At 40.7% G+C, this 26409-nt stretch overlaps 1 protein-coding gene across 4 annotated transcripts in view; it reads left to right on the plus strand.

Moving 5' to 3' along the window:
* Positions 1-26409, plus strand: part of LOC126248105 (apolipophorins) — a 136840-nt gene that overhangs the window by 11117 nt on the left and 99314 nt on the right. For 2 of the 4 annotated variants that reach the window (XM_049948777.1, XM_049948779.1), the window contains exons 2-6: positions 6152-6181; positions 21812-22011; positions 25252-25428; positions 25576-25725; positions 26212-26407. In XM_049948777.1, the coding sequence (XP_049804734.1) occupies positions 6152-6181; positions 21812-22011; positions 25252-25428; positions 25576-25725; positions 26212-26407 (753 nt within the window). Of the gene's footprint in view, positions 1-6151; positions 6182-21808; positions 22012-25251; positions 25429-25575; positions 25726-26211; positions 26408-26409 lie in introns of all 4 variants that reach the window. The other 2 variants (XM_049948776.1, XM_049948778.1) reach the window with 1 other exon arrangement.

A 26409-nucleotide genomic window follows, 5' to 3' on the forward strand; every position in this document is an offset into this window, starting at 1 on the left:
TCCACAGTTGTACCCTACAGCAACCGTGAGGTATGTGGGAGTTTAGATAATGCACCTGTAGCATTTACCCCTTCTTATACCATTCACGAACGGTGCACAAGAACAACGATTAACGGTACACCACCGCATGAGACCAGATTTCTCTAATTTTATCTTCGCGGTTTTTGCAGATGTACGCGGTAGAATGTGATATGCTTGTGGACTCGTCTTGAAACATCCAGTGAGTGAGGTGGCGCAGTGGGTAAGACATTTGATCTGCATATGGGAGGCGTGCTGTTCAAATCCTCGTCCGCGCATGCAGATTTAGCTTTCTTGTGGTTTCCTTAAATCGATTGGTGCCGGGATGTTTTGATGGTTTGTTTCAGAAGAGCACCGCCCATTTCTTTCCGAATCCATGTCCACTCTGAGCTTGTGCCCGATCTCTATCGAACTCGTCGTATCGCCGGCCGTTGTGGCCGACCGGTTCTAGGCGCTTCAGTCTGGAACCGCGCGACCGCTACAATCGGGCGTGGATGTGTGAGATGTCCTTAGATTAGTTATGTTTAAGTAGTTCTAAGTTCTAGGGGACTAATGACCTCAGATGTTATGTCCCATAGTGCTCAGAGCCATTTGAACCATTTGAACTCTTCGTCGTCGACGAGCCGCTAGATTCTTAATCTTCGTTCCTCCCTTGGAATATCCGCTTTCGGAGTTTCCTGATAATCGACGTATTTATTGTAGAGGAAGCAGTCTGGTTCCTTATGTACTTCAAGCGACTGGCTATTCCTATCCAAACCAGCCAATGTTCCATTTATAACTGCTTATCCGGGCGTATGGAGCTAAACCTGAAAGAAAGGGAAAAGCTAAAGAAGACTCTCAAAAATACTTGATCGTATGATACGTTGTTATCCGACTCGTATAATTTGTTTTCTTAGCCAGAGTTGAAGATATTTGATTCTACGAAAAAACTTATTGCAACCCGCAAAGAATAATAGTTTATAAATTACATGAGAAATATTTACATTCAACGAATTTCGAGGTGTAATACCTCACCATGAGCGGGTTATATCTGTTACCAATTATGGTTAGCTGTTAAGAGTGATGTTATTCGGGTACTTTGGTGGGAAGCACAAAAGATAAGGAACGTACGCGGATAAAATTACGCTGCATACATGATAACATCACCTTAGAAGTTTGTATTAATTATCTATTTTTTATTGGTAGATGAAGATTCAACTTAACAACGGTTCTGAACAAAGATTGTATTATCACTGAGACAGCGTGGTTATATGCGTCAAATAGCATCCAAGGTAAATGACAGTAGTAGTGTGCATATTATCACTTCTGATGTGAAAAATGACGATATATATATTATTGCTTTCATTTATGTAATTCATTTCATCTACACTTACTAGTAGTTTTCGGACAGACCTTACCACACTAAAATATACGTATACAACGGTTTATTTTGTCCGTGTTCTTCAGGTATTTTTTATTATTGTTTTCCAGTTTAGCTGGAATGCTGAAATGGTTCCGATACATAACTTAGGGCTGGTATGTTTTCTGACCTGGAGGGGATCGTTATCTCAGATTTATATTTATTCGTTCCTCCTCGCCAGTCATCCACGCGTCTCGGCTGCCGAGCTGCGACTTTGTGGTTACATCGTGGCATCTGGTTCAAAAATGGCTCTGAGCAATATGGGACTTAATATCTGAGGTCATCAGTCCCCTATAACTTGGAACTACTTAAACCTGACTAACCTAAGGACATCACACACATCCATGCCCGAGGCAGGATTCGAACCTGCGACCGTAGCGGTCGCGCGGTTCCAGACTGAAGCGCCTAGAACCGCTCGGCCACATCGGCCGGCGTGGAATCTGGTCCAGAGAGTATACTTCACCAGTTTTCGACGAGCATGAGGTGAAGAAGTGGCTCATCGTCTGATTCGGCGCTCTGTCGTAGGCTAGACCAGACCGTAGAACACTGCTTGTATTTGATCCGTAGGTTGGATGTGTTCGTTCACCTAGTCGGCCTCTTTCATGGTCTGCTTAAAATTGCAGACACCGACCTCTTTTCACTACACATTCATCCGCGACAGCGTTCCACCGAACATATAGCTTCATCCACATCATATAGCTGCTTTCTCAAAAAATCTTTTTCAACTCAGAGCCAGAAGCCTCCTTCAAGATGTTTTAATGAGTGTTACGTGACATTTCTGTCACTAACTGCAGAAGTAGCCTTTCATTTACCAAACCTGAAAAATTGTACTAAGAATGGCTTCCATATTTATTGAACTTAAGTTTCGTTAAGCAGCTGGAGGGTATACTGCTAGACATTAGAGCCTACCAACTCTATTAAACTGATTTTCATTCGAAAAAAAACATTTGATTTGTATTTTAAAATATGCCAGGAATAAATATACTACTAGCCGGCCGGAGTGGCCGTGCGGTTCTAGGCGCTACAGTCTGGAGCCCGAGCGACCGCTACGGTCGCAGGTCCGAATCCTGCTTCGGGCGTGGATGTGTGTGATGTCCTTACGTTAGTTAGGTTTCATTAGTTCTAAGTTCTACGCGAGTGATGACCTCAGAAGTTAAGTCGCATAGTGCTCAGGCCATTTGAGCCAAATATACTATTAACGCAAACAATTAGGTCCATTCATACCGATTGGGCGAGTACGGACTAGAATGTATCGAGGGAACAGATATCTTTATCAGCTAATTCACGGTATCACGACGCGACTGCTCTCAACCATTCGAAAACAACTAGGACAGTACTAGCCTGTTGATGTACTCGTATTTACTTATGAAAAATCTTAAACAAGAGAGAGATTTTTTTGTAGTATAGTGGTATTACTGGCAGCAGAAAAAGGATGTGTCATAGCTCAATAGAGAGATAAAGCCCAACGTCAGCGGCAACGTATTAAATATATATATATATATATATATATATATATATATATATATATATATATATATATATATATATATATATATATGCCGTACGAAATTTGGAATCGTATTCACTATTACTCGCTCCTATAAATGCCCGAGTGCCTCAGATCAGTTGAGCCATTCTGGGTACGGGTTCACGAGAGTTTATTCTATTTAACGTAGTGTTACTGAAAAGTTTCAATCAATAAAATGAGGCAATTAAAAGTAAGAGGACAATAACTGTAGATTCTTCAGATGGGAGTGTCATTTAATCCTGACTACTTGCGTGCGTAATGACGCCAAGGTTTTCATGGAAACAATTAGTTTATTAATACACTGCAATCACATAATTTTAATCAACAAACATGAAAGCCCTAACTCAATAGTTGACAGCCCAACGGAAATTTTTATTTGGAAGTTTGTGGTAAGGTCTTATGGGACCAAACTGCTGAGGTCATCGGTCCCTAGCCGCGCGGGATTAGCCGAGCGGTCTCAGGCGCTGCACTCATGGACTGTGCGGCTGGTCCCGGCGGAGGTTCGAGTCCTCCCTCGGGCATGGGCGTGTGTGTTTGTCCTTAGGATAATTTAGGTTAAGTAGTGTGTAAGCTTAGGGACTGATGACCTTAGCAGTTAAGTCCCATAAGATTTCACACACATTTGAATCGTCGGTCCGTAAGCCTACACACTACTTAATCTAATTTAAAGTAACTTACGCTATGAACAACACATACACACACTCTCACACACGCATGCCCGTGGGAGGACTCGAACCTCCGACGAGGGGAGCCGCACGAGCCATGACAAGGCGCCCGAGACCGTGCAGCGACAGCCCAACGGCAGGTGTTTGTACGGCAGAGATAACCAATAATAAAGCTAGTGCGTTTCGACTCGCAAAGATCCAAGATTTCGCTTGTAACGGTTGTATAACAACAGCCAGAAGTGATCACTGGACGATATATCCTGTTATTCCGACAGGCGTTGCTCACGAAGGGTCCAAGCGTGGGAACTCTGCTTACCATTGCGTCAGTAACACAACTCTGTTGAAGTCGGATACACAACGGCCTATCTTTCACCTTTGTTGCACAACAAGTGGCCCACAAATTGCAACCGTGATGGATGACATGTATAGATTGACCCGCTATAGGAATTAAATCATTAATGCAGTTTACTACCAAGTAAAGTTCGCTCCCTTGAAAATATGACATGGGTAAAAGCATCTGACAGCCCGAGGCCAGCCAGTGCACATAACAGCGATTTACTTAACTTAATCTGGTATTTTAGTACAGAATTCTTGATAGCATTTACGCAACTGTCGTCCGGTTCTTTATGAAACTTTGAGGTGTTATCGTAATGTCTTCTTCTTCTTGCGTTACGGCCTCTGTAGGACCACGGGTAGCCCCTTCGTGGACTGCATTTTCCTCTTCTTCTCCCAATACCTCTTCATTCTTTCTCTTCTCCTCTCCCGCTCTTCTTCCGAGATCTTCAGTTTCCATTTCTCCTGGTGGCTCCACTGGTGACATTCTAATCTTTTCCTGTATTCTTCTCTGTCATTGATCTCCGGCATATTTGTCGGTGTATATTTGTTCCTCCAATTTTCCTTTCCTTCGACCTTGATCCCCAATTCCAACCAGTCCTTCCGAAGTTCAACAACCCACTTGGTTCCTGTCTTTCCCCTTGTCCTCCCTGTTGTTTCCCACACTCTCTTCGTCATTCTGTCCATACTCATCCTAACTACATGCCCAGCAAACTTTGCCCTTTTGAGTCTGATTTCCCCGGATATTGTTCTCATGTTCCGGTACAATTCTTCCCTAGGTCTTCGCATCCACCTCTCTCCACCTCTTTTGGGACCTAGTATTTTTCTCTCTTCTTTCTCTAGTTGTTCTGCCCCATTTCTTCCTAGTGTCATCGTCTCAGCAGCATATAATACTGCATTCCTCACTGTTACCGTAATGTGTTATAAATACACTCTTTTACATGTCTTTTTGGAGACTGAGAAGACTTTATTTGCTTTACCTGCCAAATATTACTTTCTGTATTTGAAGTACCTTAGGAGGATCGTTGGTTAGTAGTGCACCTTCAATCCTAAACCCTCCATTTCATTTAGATTAGCATTGATTAAGGGCGATGTAGCTTTAGGAGACAGACTAAATCCCGGATACACCTTGAGTTTTCCTGTTCTTACCAGCAGAGTAATGAGTGTGATTCTTTCCTTAGTGTAATCGTTCGGAGTAAATGATCGTGATTATTATGTGTAAATTATATCACCACGTTTGCACTACTGAAGATGAAGGCTGATCCCCTGTGCCACCAAACACTCATTTCAAAAATGAACCAGTGAAATTTTCTCGCTAAAAGTCCCTATCCGAAACATTAATCGCCAGTAAGGGTGGTTTGTGACGTCATTATGCGTGCGGTTTCGGAGAGGTTCGAAATTCAGTCTATTGCGTTGGCGCTGTTTATGGTAATCAGACACTTATTCTCGAGCTTTCATGCCAATTTCTGTTGTTGAAACACTTCCCACCGACAGCATTCAAACCAGCTTCCTCTTCCTCAGGTACTATGGATAAGTACTTTCCTGTTAGAACGAAGAGACGCAGCGAAGCTGCTTTTCATCACATCGACAATAGCCTAAAATGTACTTATTAACGTGTTTTCCTCTTTCATCTGTTCTAAGTGAATGTTGGACTCATTCTTCATTAGTGCCTCGCATTCGCGCTGCACGAGCGAAACAGGAATCTGATGACCACCAGACGGATGGTACGCAAGCTTTTTTTTTTTTTACCTTTTAGATTGAGTAACTCTTAATACGTGTCGTAGATCAGTCTGACGGCTGGAAGCGGAAAGTAACAAACGGGCGAATACTCGGAAACCTAAGCCGGAATTCCGTAGATTCGAAGAGGAAATAGGGACAAAGAAGAGCTTGGCACTCAAACCAATCTAGGTGTAACCCCCCTCTCCCTACATTGTCTCATTCTGAGTAACGCTATTGCTCGTGAGCAAGTCGTAGAAATCGACATATTTTGATAAAAAATCGTCCGAATATGTCAAATGAAAATGACGTCTGATAGTTGCTTAATACCACAATTACATAAGCACAGATCTTTATATCACTTTATACAAGAATCGAAGGATTTATACTTTCATTAACAGCTGCAAATGAAATAAATAGTAGAGTGTATTAAGTTAGCGATAAGAAATACAATGATTGCTACAAACTGAAAAAAATTCTTTTCTGTTTCAGTTGCGGGGGACTGCAACCATCAATGCACACGTAAGTATTTTCTGTTTTACTCTGGTAATGCTAAACATAAACACTATCAATTTACTAAAAAAGTAAATAATATCTTCCTAGAACTAGGAATTTGAATTATCCTACGTAACTTCTAATAAAATTTATTCAGCTTTGAAACAATTATCAATTTTTTTTGTTATCTTAGATCTTCATGTACTAAAAACTGAGCAAATTTGGTCCATGAACGTAGGTTGGGACGTAACGCTGGACCGCGCGACCCTACCGGCATCAGTATTCTTACAGTGCTTATCCCCGACTGTCATCCGCAATTTTCAACACTTCCGCCCAGTACGTTAACAGTGTATTTCAAGCTGCTGCCTTTGACGTACCATTTGCTCACACTGAAATTTTACATAGCAAGTTCCATCAGCACTGCATTCAAACGCAGTCTTGGACGTGCAGGTTGTCCATGACGCACGAAGGCAACGTGAATTGTAGTGTAAGATCGCATGGGCGTACCCAGCGAGGGGAAGGGGGGGGGGGGCAGCTGCCCCCCCCCCTAGAAGATATTTGCAGTTTTTCACTAGTTTACTGTTTTATTTAATAAGAAATGCTGCATGTTTTCTCGGATTGTACAAGTGCATTCTTGTATTTAAAATGTTTACTAAAAGCAGTTTTTCACTGGTTTACTGTTTTATTTAATAAGAAGTGCTGTATGTTGTCTCGAGTCCTTGTTTCCTGAGACTAGTATGACCTGCCCCCCCCCACCGCTAGTTCAGATCCTGCGTACGCCCTTGTAAGATCGTATTTATTGGGACAAAAATGCACTTAATTTCCAGTTTTTCGATACAGTCCCAATTTAGGTCGACGCAAGTTGTCCAAGGTTTTTCCAATGAGTAATTTCATCCAAAAAGTGCGTTTCTGGAAGATATGAAACGTATTCGTCCGCGTTTGCGACGCTCTATTTATTGTACACAGGACGTTACCAGGCACAGTTTTCTTTACGTATGGGAGTAGGTGGAAGTCAGAGGGTGCTAAAAATAAGTGAAGTGGATCTAGAGCTAAACTGCGTTTTCATATGTACCTTTTACAGTGGAAATCCCTGTAGTACTGCCCCAGCACAATTCTCGTGCCACGGCAAAAATGAGTGGTACAGGCGTCAGTGTCACTGCCATTGAGAAAGAGCTGAAATCGCTAAAACTGAACAAATGTAATCCCTATCAAATTCTAAACAGAATTTACGGTTGAGCTACCCCTCTTTCAACAACAATATACAATAGATCCCATGTAAGATAAATACACTATGTGATCGAAGGTATCTGGACACCTGGCTGAAAATGACTTACAAGTTCGTGGCGCCCCCCATCGGTAATTCTGCAATTCAATATAGTGATGACAGCTTCCACTCTCACAGGCATACGTTCAATCAAGTGCTGGAAGGTTCTTGGGGAATGGCAGTCCATTCTTCACGGAGTGCTGCACTGAGGAGAGCTATCGATGTCGGTCGGTGAGACCTGGCACGAAGTCGGCGTTCCAAAATATCCCAAAGGTGTTCTATAGGATTCAGGTCAGGACCTTGCGCAGGCCGCTCCATTACAAGGATGTTATTGTCGTGTAACCACGCCACCACAGGCCGTGCATTATGAACAGGTGCTGGATCGTGTTGAAAGATGCAATCGCCATCCCCGAATTGCTCTTCAACAGTGGGAAGCACGAAGGGGCTTAAAACATCAATGTAGGCCTGTGCTGTGATAGTGCCACACAAAACAAGGGGTGCAAGCCCCCTCCATGGAAAACACGACCACGCCATAACACCACCGCCTCCGAATTTTACTGTTGACAAATGACGTTCACCGGGCATTCACCATACTGCCATCGGATCACCACATTGTGTACCGTGATTCGTCACTCCACATAACGTTTTTCCACTGTTCAATCGTCCAGTGTTTACGCTCCTTATAGCAAGCGAGGCGTCGTTTTGACATTTACCGGCGTGTTGTGTGGCATATGAGCAGCCGCTCGACCACGAAATCCAAGTTTTCTCACCTCCCGCCTAACTCTCATAGTACTTTCAGTGGATCCTGATGCAGTCTGGAATACCTGTGTGATAGTCTGGATAGATGTCAGCCTGTTACACATTTCGACCCTCTTCAATTGTTGGCGGTCTCTGTCAGTCAACATACGAGGTCGGCCTGTACGCTTTTGTGCTGTACGTGTCCCTTCACGTTCCCACTTCACCATCACATCGCGAACAGTGGACATAGGGATGTTTAGGAGTGTGGAAATCTCGCGTACAGACATATGACACAAGTGACACCCAATCACCTGACCACGTTCGAAGCCCGTGAATTCCGCGGAGCGCCCCGTTCTGCAGCCTCACGATGTCTAATGATTACTGAGGTCGCTGATATGGAGTACCTGGCAGTAGATGGCAGCACAATGCACGTAATATGAAAAAGGTATGTTTTTCGGGTGTCCGAATACTTTTGATCATATAGTGTATGTCCAGCAGCTGGACGATAGCACAAGACCACAGGTCACTCCCACGTACAAGAAGGGTAGCAGAAGTGATCCACAGAACTATCGTCCAGTATCTTTGCCATCCAAATCTTGTAGAATCTTAAACACAGTCTGAGCTCAGACTTAATGAGGTTTCTCTAACAGAACGACCTCCTCAAGGGCAGCGTACGTGGCTTACGAAAACATCGTGTCAACCCTTGCTTTTCGCAGCTTTCCTGACTACCGAAAAGGAATTGAGTCAGCATCACACCGACGCTTATTCACGAAAAGACGATTTATTAGGCATCAAACGAATTTTGCGACTTAACTGAGGATTTCTTGGTAGGGAGGACGTAGCAAGTTATATCGGATTGGGGGTCAATGCCGTATCGTGTGTAGAAGTAAGCTCAGCTGTGTCCCAGGGACGTGCGTCGAGTCACTTGCCGCTAATGTTGTCTGTTAATGACCATGCAGGTAATATTTATATTAAGCTTAGGCTTTTCACAGATTATGGAGTTATCTATAATGAAGTGCTGTCTGAAAAAAGCTCCACAAATATTCACTCAGATCTTGATAAGAGTTTCAAAGATACAACGCTACTAAAGTCTACTTAAAAAGTTTCACTAACCAGTAATGAGTGAAGAATTTAGAAACATACGACGACGCTCTACGCAAGGCCGCCCATACAACAGTTTAATAGTTTGTAGTGAGTAGGGGGGGGGGGGGGCACACCTGTAGGTCTTTAAATCATTTTCTTGAAAGAATAACACCTGACTACTCTACATTTTTTCCTTTGCCTGAGAGCCAGAGGGGGTGCCCACCTCTTGCTTCCAGGTGTGGACGACCTTGGCTCTACATATCGCTCCAGCAGGTACCTTGAAGACAAAATTAGATCGATTACAGCGTGCATAGAGGCATTTGAGCAATCATTCTTTCCGAGAGCGTCCATATGCGAATGGAACGTGTAGAAGCCGTAGTAACTGGTACAATGGAAAGTACCCTCTGCCATAACTGAGGCGACAAAAGTCATGGAATAGTTATATGCACATATATGCAGATGGCAGTAGTATCGCGTACACAAGGTATAAAATGGCAGTGCATTGGCGGAGCTGTCATTCGTACTCAGGTGATACATATGGGAAGGTGTCCGACGTAATTATGGGCGCTCGACGGGAATTAACAGACCTTGAACGCGGAATGGTAGTTGCAGCTAGACACATGGGACATTACATTTGGGAAAACCTTAGAGAATTCAATATCCCGAGATCCACAGTGTCAAGACAGTTCCTAGAATACCAAATTTGAGCTACACTACTGGCCATTAAAATTGCTACACCAAGAAGAAATGCAGATGATAAACGGGTATTCATTGTACAATACTAGAACTGACATGTGATTACATTTTCACGCAATTTGGGTGCATAGATCCTGAGAAATCAGTACTCAGAGCCGGCCGAAGTGGCCGTGCGGTTAAAGGCGCTGCAGTCTGGAACCGCAAGACCGCTACGGTCGCAGGTTCGAATCCTGCCTCGGGCATGGATGTTTGTGATGTCCTTAGGTTAGTTAGGTTTAACTAGTTCTAAGTTCTAGGGGACTAATGACCTCAGCAGTTGAGTCCCATAGTGCTCAGAGCCATTTGAACCATTTTCAGTACTCAGAACAACCACCTCTGGCCGTAATAACGACCTTGATACGCCTGGGCATTGAGTCAAACAGAGCTTGGATGGCGTGTACAGGTACAGCTGCCCATGCAGCTTCAACACGATACCACAGTTCATCAAGAGTAGTGACTGGCGTATTGTGACGAGCCAGTTGCTCGGCCACCATTGACCAGATGTTTTCAGTTGGTGAGAGACCTGGAGAATGTGCTGGCCGGGGCGGCCGTCGAACATTTTCTGTATCCAGAAAGGCCCGTACAGGACCTGCAACAAGCGGTCGTGCATTATCCTGCTGAAATGTAGGGTTTCGCATGCATCGAATGAAGGGTAGCGCCACGGGTCGTAGCACATCTGAAATGTAACGTCCACTGTTCAAAGTGCCGTCAATGCGAACAAGAGGTGACCGAGACGTGTAACCAGTGGCACCCCATACCATCACGCCGGGTGATACGTCAGTATGGCGATGACGAATACACGCTTCCAATGTGCGTTCACCACAATGTCGCCAAACACGAATGCGACCATCATGATGCTGTAAACAGAACCTGGATTCACCAGAAAAAATGACGTTTTGCTATTCGTGCACCTAGGTTCGTCGTCGAGAACACCATTGCAGCCGCTCCTGTCTGTGATGAAGTGTCAAGGGTAACCACAGTCATGGTCTCCGAGCTCATAGTCCATGCTGCTGCAAACGTCGTCGAACTGTTCGTGCATATGGTTGTTGTCTTGCAAACGTCCCCATCTGTTGACTCAGGGATCGAGACGTGACTGCACGATCTGTTACAGCCATAGATGCCTGTCATCTCGACTGCTAGTGATACGAGGTCGTTGGGATCCAGCACGGCGCTCCGTATTACCCTCCTGACTCCGCCGATTCCATATCCTGCTAACATTCATTGGATCTCGACCAACGCGAGCAGCAATGTCGCGATCGATAAAGCGCAATCGCGATAGGCTACAATCCGACCTTTATCAAAGTCGGAACCGTGATGGTACGCATTTCACCTCCTTACACGAGGCATCACAACAACGTTTCACCAGGCAACGCCGGTCAACTGCTGTTTGTGTATGAGAAATCGGTTGGAAACTTTCCTCATGTCAGCACGTTGTTAAGTATCGCCACCGTCGCCAACCTTGTGTGAACGCTCTGAAAAGCTAATCATTTGCCTATCACAGCATCTTCTTCCCGTCGGTTAAATTTGGCGTCTGTAGCACGTCATCTTCGTGGTGTGGCAATTTTAATGGCCAGTAGTGTATATGAATGGCAAGCATACGAAATATCTGTTGAGAAGCTGTATAAGAAAAACTATTTTGTGATATACTGGTAGCGCAATATACCGATGAGCCAAAACATTGTGGCCACCTGTTTAATAGCGTATTGGTCCACTGTGCAAACGCAATACGGCAGCGATTCTGCTTGGTTTGGATTCTACAAGCCCTTCCAGAAGTGTGTGTGCACCAGGTCTCTATGCACAGATCAAGCAATTCCTGCAATTATGGGATGGTGGTTTTGGCCACGTAGCTGGCACGCAATATGTGTTGCAATGGGTGCAGATCAAGCACGTTTCCTGACCAAGACGTTATAGTGTGAGTTCACTATAATGCTCCTCAAACCACCGTAGCACAATTCTGACCTTGCGACATTGGCAGTTATCCTCCTGGTACATGTCATCGCCATAGGGGGAGACTTCAAGCATGAAACGATGCAGGTGGTCCGCAATAATGTTCACGTAGTTCACTGCTGCCATGATGCCTTCGATTACCGCCATAGATACCATGGAAGCCCAACTCAATGTACCGCACACCATAATTACGTCCTCACTGGCCTACATCTCTGGGAAGATGCATATTTCATGCAGCCATTCGCCTGGATAACCGCGCGTAAGGACTCAACCATCGACCTGGTGTAACAAAAAATGCGACTCATTTGACTGGCGACACTTTTCTATTGATCCACAGTGAAGACTCAGTGATGCTGTGCCCACTGCAATCATAACTGACAGTGTTGTTGGGTTAACAGAGGAATACGTAGGGGTCGTGGGATGTGGTGCTCCATGTTCAACCATGGCCTTTGAACGGTGCTCTGAAACACTTGTGTCTGCACCAGGATTGTCAGACCTACCACAGATCACTGCCTTTCCTGGATTACACGGATCCTCCAAGCACTGCGTTTTGTGATGAGACGTGGTCGTACAATACCACACGGCCTATTCATTATTTCACCATCTTTCAACCACTTTCCATAGGTGCTCACGACTGTAGTACGCCAACAGACGACCATCTTCGGCGTTTCAGAAATTCTCGTTTTCAGCCGCAGCACCAGAACAATGTGCCCTTTGTCAAAAGCGCTTGTATCAGTGGATTAATGCATTTCCGGTCCCACGCATCTTCGCTATAATGACAATCCACTCGTCTCTCTACCGCTTACATTGCTTCCTAGTGCGTCACGTGTTCGCAACACCACTCTCACGCTCATTGAAATTAGTGGTGGGCAGTGGTCATAATCTTTTAGCTCATTAGTGTATTTATTAATGCAACAAAAACATAATTTCACTGACAGCAAGGCAGAAAAATTTTCATCTGTCAGGATTGCAGTAGACTTCACTTTGCTCAATGCTGCATTGGAATTAATGTTTCTGTCTCACTTTTGGTGATCAGAGAGAGGGAGAGTCGTTGTTAGAGATGAAATGCTGAAATGCGCACATTTTGTAGCAAAGGAAAGATTACAGCACTGAATTCTGAGGTTTAACTCATCTTATACTCACATCAGACCTAGGTGGCAGCCAGTTGCTGCTAGCTTCAGTGGTAAGTGTAGTGGACTGACAAGGCAGCCAGTCCACAGTGACGGGTAGCCGAAAGGGCACACGTACACACACGCCGACTGGCGCGAAGTCTGGAACAGGATTCGTAATGAATGTGATAAAGAAAAGAACGTAGCTACTAGAACACTTAACTTTTATATCGTCCTTTGGTATACAGCATTCTTGATGATACAAGTGAGACTATCTTGAGATACATGCAATGGTACAAATGGCGCCTTGCTAGGTCGTAGCCATTAACTTAGCTGAAGGCTATTCTAACTGTCTCTCGGCAAATGAGAGAAAGGCTTCGTCAGTGTAGTCGCTAGCAACGTCGTCGTACAACTGGGGCGAGTGCTAGTCAGTCTCTCGAGACCTGCCTTGTGGTGGCGCTCGGTCTGCGATCCTGACAGTGGCGACACGCGGGTCCGACATGTACTATTGGACCGCGGCCGATTTAAGCTACCACCTAGCAAGTGTGGTGTCTGGCGGTGACACCACAGTAAGCACCACTCGCTTTGCCACCTAAAAGAAATCTGAGAAAATCGTACCTATTAACTTGTTCACTCTCGAAGAGTTATGGCGCGCTGATTGGCTGTAGCGCAGTAGCTGCTTCGATAGAAATCGTTAAGACTTCGGGCAGATATTCACTTGTTTTCCGTAGCTACCAACCTTAGCTTTCCATAGTGTGTGCGAAGCAAGCAGGTAGAGTCCATCTCTTTGGTGCGAAGAATACCTTCATTGAACATGCAAATAAATTTATTCTATTCTAGATTCGATTCTGTAATCTCCAACTCCGTGTGGTACGGTTTTGTTTACGAGTTCCGGTACGAAGACGTGCTGAACACATTGCTATCTGTCTACTATCGCTTGACTGGGTTGGGTGCGCCAAAATACAGTAGCTGGCGGCATGGTAACGTAGAAAAGAAATGAGGAAGGTCATTGGATTGCGCCTTTTGGATGAAACTTGTGATGACAGAATGCACACAATACTTGTACAAATCGAACAAGTAAATGAAGTGGGAAGGACAGTGTATCGGTATCATTTGTGTTACACACACACACACAAACAGCAAAATTTTTTCGTTCTTATGTAAATGCCAAGGCAAGGGGATTACAATTAATAAAGTAGGGCCTGTGGTCTAGAGATGATTTCATAGCGTAATATACTTAGAGAAGGAAGGGACAAAAAGGGACAACTTGAATCATTTACTCTGTTGTGATAATAAATACGCACACACACTGCAAGAGGTAGAAATTCCCAAAATGAGACGAAAACTGACAAGTAGCAATCCAAAATTGGTTGACAAGTGCAGCACATTGATACGTGTAATGTGTATATGATTGTCCCTCCCATTAAAATGGAAAGCTATGCACTATAGTACAATACTAAACATATTGGACAATGGACATATGCTCTCACAGTGACTGAAAGGACAAGTGTATTTTTTTTTTTTAAATGTTGCTTGTCAAACCAGTTCGTGATTAACTTATTGTGTAGATGGGTGTATCGCTCACAGATCTCTCAGACTTAAGTGTGCATATCAAGTAATGTTTATCTAGATTTTTGTGTGGTCTGCTTTACCTTTCAGCAGCAGATGAGATACATTAAATGCTGACTCATAAACAGTTTCAAGGGGATTACAATTAATAAAGTAGGGCCTGTGGTCTAGAGATGAGACCAGGTTTGAACACATGAATACGCTTAAATATCCCAATTTTGGTTTTATGTGGTTTTCCTAAATTATGACAGTTTAAAAGTGCCCTACAGATAATTGAAACTACTACTGCTACTACGACTATGACTGCCCCAGCTGCTGCTACAGTGCTGAAAGGAGATAAATAATTTGTATTAATGATATACCGTAAACCAGGTATACTTTGCACCACTTTTTTCTGACACTTCTTCAAATGCTCTCCACTCTCCCATATTGGATGGACAGATTTCCTTCTGGCATGGATACTTTTAAGAGTAGGTTAAAGCAGCTGTATAGAGCCTGATCATTATAAATTTCTAATTTTTTCCTTATACACCCAAAAAATATGGTGCTAAGTATCCTCATAGGAAGAGGATACTTTTCACCAATTTAAAGGTTCCATGGAATATAGAACCAGGAATGGATGGGGTGCAAATTTGTCACTTGCCAAGGTTACTTTGTACCATATTCACCAACATATGCCATCTGAAGTATGTGAAAAAGTTTATTAACACACATAAATGCCTTTATTACAGATACAAAAACCACAAAATTATTAAAATTAGAGACTTTTTTTAAAAAAATAAAAACTTATCACAATTCAATTCATAACCAAATTTCGTATGATTCACGCATTGCTGAGTTGTGTAGGTGGTTTAATGAACCAAAAAATATCTTCCTAACCATAAATTAAATTATCAGCACTCGTGGGCCACTTTCAATCTTTATTTGATGTCTGCATGGTAAAAATCACAACTTCGTTGTTACATTTAACTATTTTTCCTTGAAACAGTCCATTTTCATATGTGGAAATTGCAAACTCCACACTTATTTTCTTCAGAGGAAGTAAACTTACAGAAATTCCATCTCCATAAACTCTAGCTGAGTTGACTCTCAGAGCAGTTGCTGACTTTGATTTCTTGATTGAGATTCTGGACTTCTTACAGTAGCAATGTATTCTCTCCTTTTATTACCATTTTTTCAATTCATTCTCTTTCCCAACACAAATAGAGTTCTCAGTTAGTGCTTCAGCAAATCCTGTGGAATTGTTTTCATGGGCAACACAAGACAGTTGGCTTTCCAGTCTTCAGAGAATGATATCTGTTTACCTCATTAACTATTGTTTGCCTAGGTATGCTGAAATGGATTTCTGCAGCCCTTGTTGACATTATTCATTTTATAATTGCATCAAACATTTATCCAGCACCTCCAAAGAATATTCTGCATAACAACAAATTCCAGGTATTCTATTATGATTTGTCAGTATGTTAGTAATGAAACAGCCGAAGAAAAGGCTGTAGAACTAACAAACCACAGAAAAAACACATGTACAGCCTGTGGTGCAGTATTATTTCTAATCAGTTCACCCCAATGCAACCTAAATGTTGGCAGGAATTTATACTTACTTGAACTGTGCCTTTCCGTGGTAACTTACAGTGAGACATTTTATGATACAGATATCCTAAAAGTACTGTGAGTCAAATAAACTTTTTTCTTATCTTAGATATGCTTTCAGGTGTCAGAACTACATGAAACTATTAACATCAAAATTACAGAAGAAATAGATGCAATATTCCCACAACACACTATTACAAATCCAAGCATTCTGGGTACAATAAAGACCTCCAGAATTGAGTTAAGCAATCTCAACTATCGAACCAAAGGTGAATTATCAACTATTGATTAGTATTTTGCTCACCAGATTACAAGGAAAACCATTTGGGACACGATGCAAAGTATCCCCAGTTCGCAGAATGCGAAATAAAGAATTTCAAAAGTATTATGACACTGTAGTCTCAACAATATTGTTTTGTTTTTGAAGTAACTGTACTAGGCCTTATAAGGCTCTCTAAACACAATGGAATCATAGAGAATGTTTAGTGATGATTGGAAACAATAGAAATTGTTAGGAGGAAAGAGAAACCCTTAAAAATTAAAAAAATAAACGAGACCTGAAAGTGTGAACTTGGGGAAAATTGCAGAAATTATATGGCATGCCATAGATTCTTCAATTGTGTGAATGTGGTCTAATCTAGGCCAATGTGAAGCCATACAGATGTTCCATAGTGCTATAGTCTATGTGAATGTTAAGTCACTCAAATGTCCCCTAGAGCTGCAGTTCAAGTAAATCTCTTGGATGCTTACATTTCTGCTTTATCTGTTGTCTAATATAATTTTTTATATGATATTAGTCAAGGAAAGTTTTGAGGATGAGAGATTTGTTACCTGGAAGAAGAGAGTGATATTATAATGCCTGAAGTTCAAATGGTTCAAATGGCTCTGAGCACTATGGGACTCAACTGCTGAGGTCATTAGCCCCCTAGAACTTAGAACTAGTTAAACCTAACTAACCTAAGGACATCACAAACATCCATGCCCGAGGCAGGATTCGAACCTGCGACCGTAGCGGTCTTGCGGTTCCAGACTGCAGCGCCTTTAACCGCACGGCCACTTCGGCCGGCAATGCCTGAAGTGGAAGTAGAAGAATGACAATGGGAAAGGCAGCTGGTATGGATGAAATCATCACGGAGATGATAAAGGCAGCTGAATATACTGGGCTACAGTGGTTGTAGAGATTGCTAAGAGGTATATGGACTCAAAAATGTGTGCCTGAAGAATTCCAATGTCCAAGAAGGGAGACATAAAAGTATTTAACTTCGAGCCACATTAAAATTATGTACCAGACTGGGACCCCAATCTGGTACCTATGCCTTTCATGGGCAAGTGTTCTACTGACAGAGTGAAAATTCATTCTGGAGAAAAGAATGTGATAAGTATCAAGGGTTCCAGTGCACACCCCATCACAGAGTGAAAATTCATTCTGGAGAAAACAATGTAATAATTATCGAGGGTTCACACTCATTATAAGTAGCAAAAATAATTGAGAGGATACTGGGAAAGAAGAATGAGGGGAAATGTGGGAGGTCAGTTAGAAGAGGAGCAGTATGGCTTTTGACATGGTAGATCGACAGTGAACCCAATCTCTAGTATGAGACAATTGGTGGAAAGGCATTGGAAGTACCAAAAAGATCTGATAGTGACATTTATTCACAGTGAAGGCATCGAATAGTGTCCCCAGAGAAAAGGTATGGGAAACCTTGAATTGAAAGATAGCTGGAAAACAAAAAATTAAAATTCTTCAGTGTATGACAATTACTTCACTGTGTCCAGACCCAAGATGGAAGGACTGACTGGTTTAGGAATGTTACAATGCTGATGTAAGGAAGTGTGGTGTTGCTATTACTATTTATAATGGTTATGGGTGAAATCATAAAAGATACAAAAAAAAAGGTCATAGAGGAAGGGAGATAAAGTTATTGTTATTTGTCAATGGTACTGTATTGTGGGGTACTAATAGTAATTATGTACAGGAAATCTAGAAATCTTAAATGAAAAAAATCAAGAAATATGGAATGAAATGCAGTTTAGAGAAGAGCACTGTGGTGGTAACTGGAGGAGACAGAATACGTAAAGGATAAATTCACATTAAAAGACAGGATATTGAAATTGTGGACAACTTTAAATATTTAGGTAGTGTGAGAATGCAAGAACAGAGGCAGAAACCAGCAAAAGGGTTCAACAGAACCATGCATTTTATCAGTATAGGAGGCGCATAGTCTGGGGAAGGGAAAGACATGCTTTACACCTGTACTAATGTATGCATTGGAGACCTGGATGATGACAAGAAGAGAACAGAGTAGAATCCAAGCAAGTGAAATGAAATTCCCAGGTAGTATGTTAGGGAAAATGAGGAGGGACAGATTGAGAAATTAGGAAGGAAATTGGAGTAGGCAAGTTGGATGATATAACTGAGGAGAGTAGGTTAAAATGGTTTGGACATGTAAAGAGAATGGATGATGGAAAAATACCAAAATGAATGCTGGAGGCCAAGTTTGAGAGCAAGAGGGATACCCTGAGCAAGATGGATTAACTTGATCAAGACCATTTTAAGGAGAAACCTGTCTAGGAACAAAACAGTCACAGAAGATGAATGATGGAAAGAGGGTGGAAAGTGGAGAAGTACCTTATGTCCCAACCCAGCTTGATGTTGAATGAATGGGAAATGAAGATGACAAATGAGATTTGTGAAGTTCTCTGAGTCCTCCACAAATCAGCTATTGACATTTATTATTTTTTGCATCCACATGAAGTCATGTTGCCACATATTCATTTAATTTAACATGAAGGAGTGTCACATAAGGCAACTACATATCAGGTAAATTTTATTCTGTGTATTTTCACATTTTTATTGTTTGTGTATTGTGTTTCTGAGAAATAAGTGAGGGATTAGTGTAGCATTTGCGTAAGTGTGTGTGGAAAACTGTCATAGAATACATAGTGAGGCTAGCAAGTATACTGGTACTGGTTAAATGGCTGACAGTCCAGTGTACAAAGTCATTTCAGGGCTGGCACACTTTTCTCTCTCAGATACTACATATTAAACTATTGTAGTCTTCATGTTGTATAGGAAGAACTCTTCACATATTATAATTTATGTTACAAGTTACCTGAAGCCAGCTGTGTGTAAACCAAAGAACATTGTACAATAGGTACCAACGAAATGAGGGAGTGCAGCTGTTGAGACACTGACTTCATATTCAGGAGGATATAGTTTTCTGTGTCCAGCCAATCTGATGTAGATTTTCAATGGTTTTTCTAAATCACTTCAGGCAAATGCTGGGATGGTTCCTTCATCAAGGCCATGGCCAAACAACCACTTGTCCTATCCTCATAAAGCATACTTATGTATTCTGTGTATATGTACATTTTGAGCTATTGATTTCCATTATATTATCATGAAAATTTGTATGTGATTCTAAAACGATGATTGGATGTATAAAAATAAGCAATGTAAATGAGAGCCAAAAGCATTTATATAACACTTGTAAACTTCAAAAACTCTTATGATTCAGTTGACAGGGAGACATTGTTCAACACCTTAAAAGAGTTTGGATGATGATGATGATGATGATGATTGGTTTGTGGGGCGCTCAACTGTGCCCGTACACATTCCCAATGTGAACACTGTCCAGTCTTGCCACTTTCATGAATGATGATGGAATGATGTGAACAACACAAGCACCCAGTCCCCAGGCAGAGAAAATCCCCAACCCGGCCAGGAATCAAACCCGGGACCCCGTGATATAGAGGTAGCAATGCTAGCCACTAGGCCATGAGCTACGGACAAAGAGTTTGGAGCTGACAACAAATTAGTGTCACTCTTACAAGACATTGATTGTTTAGCTTTTGCTGATGATCTTGCTATTTTAGCTAAATCTCCTACAGTAAATAGTTTCAAAAAAACAGACCAATGTACATTTTTTGAAAAAACAGTGTATATGACAGATGCAAAGGAGGCACTAAGATACATGGAAACTGGTTACACAAGAATAAAATACAAAATTTAAATATCTAGGTGAAGTAATACAACCAAATGGTTTGGACAAAGAAGCTAACTTCGCAATGGTGAGGAAAATGGAAATGGCTTTTCAGTTAACAAAAAAGCTGTATAACAAGAAATTTACCTCCATAAATGCAAAACTCTGTCACCACAACACTGTCAAGAAAGTCTATGCTTCAGGATACCTTTCATTAAATACAGCCAAGCAGTTAGGTGAAATAGAAAAGAAGGAAACGAAAATAATAATGAAAATCTTGGGACAAAAATATGACAATGGGAAATGGAAATTAAGAAGCAATAAAGAAATTTATGAAGGAATAGGACCAATATTAAGACACAAAGAGGAAGAGAAGAGTTGTATTCTATGGACATCTAAAAAGGAGAGATGACAACATAATAACAAAAAGAATTTTTAACTTTTTTAACAAAAACAATTATGTGGATCAGGGAAGTTGAAGCAGACCTTAGGGAAATGGAAATATGGCGGAAGAAATAGGAAAAAGGAAAAAGTATGGAGCAAAAGTAAATAAGTTTCAAGGCCTTCAGGAGGAAACAAACAAAAAGACAGGCACAATGTGGATAGAAGAAAGAACAGAAAAACTCAGGTAGTAATAAAGGACTACTGGAAAGAGAGAGAGGAGGAAAGAAAGAAGATATAAGTCGTTTATGTGATCCTCAGTAGGCCAATTCAAGAAAATAAATAAGTGACTCTACTGAATTCATACTTCTAAATATTATCATGGTTTGACATAGTGGTTCACATTTGTGGCCAGTTAATAGAAAAATATGAGTTTTCTTACCAACCATGTCATATTCAAAGACTGTCAGATATTTATAATGTTTTTTTCTGTCTTTAGTGAGGCATGGTTTGATTTAGAAAACACTCTTCAAATATGTGAATGTCTTTACATGGAGTATGTGTTGCTAAGTCAGTCACAGTCAAATCCCTAGCTCAGGTAACTCGAAGGTTGCTACTACTGCACAACAATTCAAAAAAATAATTGTATCAGTGTGATTTATCTTATAGTAATATTACAGTCCCATTTTTCCCACAAAATGATGTTTACTTCATACAACAGTAGTGTTGGTTGGTTGGTTTTGGGGAAGGAGACCAGACAGCGAGGTCATCGGTCTCATCGGATTAGGGAAGGACGGGGAAGGAAGTCGGCCGTGCCCTTTGAAAGGAACCATCCTGGCATTTGCCTGGAGCGATTTAGGGAAATCACGGAAAACCTAAATCAGGATGGCCGGACGCGGGATTGAACCGTCGTCCTCCCGAATGCGAGTCCAGTGTCTAACCACTGCGCCACCTTGCTCGGTTATACTACAGTAGTGTGATTTATCGTATACTAATGTTGCAGCTCCCTTTTTTCTACAAATTGATGTATACTCTCCATTAAAGTAGCCATTAAGTATATAATGACATTCATTATTCCAGACAAATAGGCAAATCCTTTTACTCAAAGGCTACTCCAAAGGAACAACTGTAATTCCAAGGCTGTCTAATTTATTCGTGAGGCATATTTAATAAAATTCCATTCCATTTCCCTGCTACTTAAATCATGTAGATTTCTATCTTTTATGGAGAATAAAACACAATATGTTTGTTTCAGCAGCTCAATCATCAGTATTCCAGTATCAAAAAGGACATACGTACACCTACAGCTTTGAAGGAACAACATTGACAAGTTTACCAGGTACACAGGGTGAACCGGTTCGACTGAAACTGAAAGCAACAGCTGATTTAAGTGTTGCAGATGAGTGTAACAGAGTTCTGAGGCTACGAGGTGTCACAATCAATGGTCCAGACTCAAAGGTAGGGATGCTGTTGACTCTTTCACCAAAATTACTGTGCATTATTTTAAATTCCAGCTTGAAGTCGACTGAGAATTCGGTGTAATCCATAACACATCAAGAAATACCAGCAATGATTTAGATATCTGTAATTCTGGCACACAGTTCTGCTCATAATCTTTAAACTATATTTATGTTACGCTTATTCCTCCACACACATGGTATATATTTTACATAAACAAATAATGAAGCTACAGGCAACTACATTTTGGCTATACATCTGAACTTTCAGAGTTATGTGCAGCTTATTGATGTATTTATTCTACAGACAGACATAATTTATCATAAATCATAGAAGCAGTTAACACTCCATCCTCAGGCTGTGGCAGGCCCATTGGTACCGGCCAGCCACCATGTCATCCTCAACCAGTGGTGTCATTGGGTGCGGTAAGGAGGAGCGAAGGGTCAGCTCATGGGTCTCCCAGCTGGTGCCAGTTTTCATGGCCTGAAGCCACTGCTACTTGAAAAGTAGCTCCTCGATAGGCATCACAAGGCTGAATGCACCCTATTCATGTACTCCCACCGAGGATATGTCCTTGGCAGTACTGGAAATCAAACCCGGGTCCTCTGTCTGGCAGTCAGTAGCACTGTACACTCAGATATGGAGGCGACATAGAAGGAGTCACTAATGTATATTTGTAGTAAAATAAAATTCCCACCAACAGTAGACCTGGTATTCTCAAAAATTTATATATGTTTGACATTGCGTCATTCATTGGGGGCTATCTGAAGGTTGTAGTATTCTTGAAGAATCAAGTTTACCAAAATCACTAGCAATTCTTTTTATTACTATGACTGGTTTTGACAGAATTACCCTATCCTCATCAGATCTTGTAATATTATTAGATGTACATACTTGTTACAACACTGAAAGTCACATAGTGATGTTTCATCAAATTGTAATAAAAAGTGGCAGAGAACAGCATGTGACAAATAAAATAACTCACAATTAAAACATATGACATGTTGTACTGATGGCGCCACTGAGGTCTCAGACAATTTGACGTGACATCACTGTGTGACTTTCAGTGTTGTAACAAGCAAGTACATCTAATCATGTTACAAGAATCCAGTGAGCACAGTGTAGATCTGCTGAAACCAATCTCAGTATTAAAAACAATTACTAGTGATCTCAGCAGACTTGATTCTTCAAGAATAATGTTCTCAAAAACATTTAAAAAATAACATTAAACATAATATGCTTAGCCATGTACACATTTGTGGAAAGAATAGGCCTTGTTTCCAAACTGTATGTATATAGTCACAAATTTAATTTTTAATGAGACAGTTCTCAGGAATGGCTTCCATGTCTTCCTTTAATGCTTGGTTTTCATGTACATCATGTATATTGCAGATGTACTTTTCTTTTTGTTTTATTTTTAATTCTATTGATACATTCATTGACTATATTTTTACCCCCCATTCTTTCCTAAAATCTCTTCTTCTGCAATTACTACCCTCCCAGGTTGTTACTTTTCTCTCTTGTCCTACCTTACCTCTGCTATTTCTTCTCATCAACCTGCAGTCTACATAATAGACTTAATACTGCCATGCTGCTACCAGCAGAAAATATCTTCTCTCCTAGAATTTGTTACTAATTGATCCTTCATGTCAGTCTTACTTTCCATGCTTCATTATCATATCCAATGTTCTGTGTGCCCTTTGCTGTAACACCTCAATCTTTCTGACTATTTTTTTATGAGTTCACACTGATTTTCCTCAGTTCCTGAGAAAACTAAGTTTGCTTATAAAAATTCATGATTTATTATTTAAATGAAAGTTCTGGCATTTGGCTGTATAGATTGTTTACTCTATTGTACAGTCAGGATTTTGGCCATTTTCAAGTACCACAATGTTACCCATGATTAGAATTCTATAAAAGAAGTCATCATTGAAATATATTAAACCTAATTATGTAATACAGGTGTCACAGCATATAAATGAGAATATATTCATAAAATGTCTGGGAAAAAATAAAACAAACATGTCTGACACACATTTAGCAACTTCGCCATAAAATGATCACCAGAAATGGTCATTACATGTGCAGGCACCATTATCTAAAGCCACACTATCAAATTTACTAATATGTCATCGTTATTGTACAATAGAATTAACAGTCTTTAGTGTCAAATTATGAAACATTCACATAAACAGTATTATATGACTGTGGCGCCAAACTACAGGTAGATTATAACGATTTGTTGTTTGTTATCTAGTATTGTTGGTGGTGGGGGGGGGGGGGGGGGGAAACCACACACACACACACACACACACACACACACACACATTATTTGCATTTCATGTGTATTAAATTAGCTAGAGCACCTCATTTGTGTAAAACTTAAAAATAAAGAAACAATTGCTGATTTCCATAAACGTCCTCCATTTACAAACATAAAGCAAAACAAAACGCTAGTAGTGAAAATCCAGTGTTACATATAGAATAACATATTTCTTAGATTCAAAACAATGAAATGCCAAAATGCTTTCAAACTAGGCAAATGGTGAAGAACAGAAATTATTGCGTGTTTGTTGTGCTCTTGTAGATCACTCACTCACATACAACTTGCATTGTTTTATCAGAGAGAAAGAAAGCCATTTCTCCTCTGTTTTTTATTATTCTTCCATCTGCATGTAATGTTTGCTGCCATTTTTCCGATTCATTCTTATATTTAAAGTGAGCTGGCAATTTTTATTTTTGGTCAAGTTTGTGATACAAAGATTTACAACATTTGTTGGATAAATATATGAACTTGCAGATGAAAGTTTATCTCTTTGAGTCCTATGCCAGCCTTCCATCTTTAAATTTTCGTGATCTTCATAAATGAGAACATACATTTCCATCAACAGAACTACTGTCAATACATTTCAAATTTCAGTAATTTTGTAAACTGAATTTGCAATCAGTATTTGGTTAAATACTACAAAAAACAATCAATAAAGGAAAAGTTCAGCATACTCATTCTGACAACATTGTTATGCCATCAGTCTGCTCATTAGCCATAAGTTTTGTAATGCATGGTGAGCTACACTAACTTACACATAATCTGTGAGCGTGTCATTAGCTTTGTGCGTATTGACCGTGTCCTCACTGTAAATATGATTTTTGCTTCTGCTTTCAGTCAGTTACAAACTAGCATGTACTGATGCACCATATTTGTGTCATGTATGCATTACTCCTGCATTTTTGTTTATCTAGAACTATGCAAACCTGAAGGACCTCGAAGCACACCCAGTCTTGGCAAACTTCAAAGGGAACTCTATCAACAAGCAGCTGTGTTCTGAGGAAGGTGACAACCAAAGCAGTCTCAATATAAAAAGAGCTATACTTTCACTGCTTCAGATACCAAACACAAAGTCTTCATCAGCCAGTGAGGTAAGTTGTCAGTGAGATGTATTTTTTGGTTATACAAATTCTCAGTATTTATGGTGTGGTGTATATTATTACAATCTGTGTAATAATGCAAGAGAACATTTCCTTTATTTGTTGTGAGATTTTTTGTCTTTATTACTGTTAAAACAGGTGGATGTATTTGGAATTTGCTCAACAAATGTCCGACATAGTCAACGTGGTGATGTGACTGTTATCTCAAAATCAAGGAACTTAAACAGATGTGCTTCTCGTGAGAATCTAATACAAGAGATACTATCAACTCGATTTACAGGACAGTCAGTAAGTAAAAGTTTTATTTTACTCTTTTACTTTCACACAATTTTTGGTATTTATCATATCAGGGACACTACATAGTGTACTCATTGGCATATCCTTAACTTCACTCTTAAATAAATTTGAGACTGTGAACTCTGTAATTGCCTTCAGGTAATCTCTTGATTAGCACTCCTACATGATTATCTGCATTATGTGCATTTAAAATCGTGGTGTTACTTGACATTTCTTATGGTTAGAAATTTTGACCAAGACAAAGTTTGTTTTACAGACCTCCTACAAAAGAACTTTGTACTTCTGTCCAGAAATATAAAAATACATTCTCAGTTAAACACTTCAACTCCAGCGGTCATCAGTCCATTTTATTGTATATTAAATATGACTAAGATTACTATATTATTGTAATAAAAATAATATGAACCTCATATCAAAGCAGTTTTATATTTTATGGAATTTTTGCAGCATTTTAGAATTATTTTGAATATGTTTCAGGACTTACATGCTACACCATTGCTTGATGCAGATTTACATGTAGAACAACAGATTAAAGGTGGATTAATTGTCAGTGCTACCAGTCGTGAATCATATCTTTTCCGCCCATTTTCAAACCAGGGCAATGGAGCCAAAACCACTGTGGAAACTAAACTCACCCTTACCACACACAATGCACAACCAGCTCCACCACTTGGT

The sequence above is a fragment of the Schistocerca nitens genome, chromosome 3, assembly GCF_023898315.1.
Source record: "Schistocerca nitens isolate TAMUIC-IGC-003100 chromosome 3, iqSchNite1.1, whole genome shotgun sequence".
In the NCBI taxonomy this organism is placed as follows: domain Eukaryota; kingdom Metazoa; phylum Arthropoda; class Insecta; order Orthoptera; family Acrididae; genus Schistocerca; species Schistocerca nitens.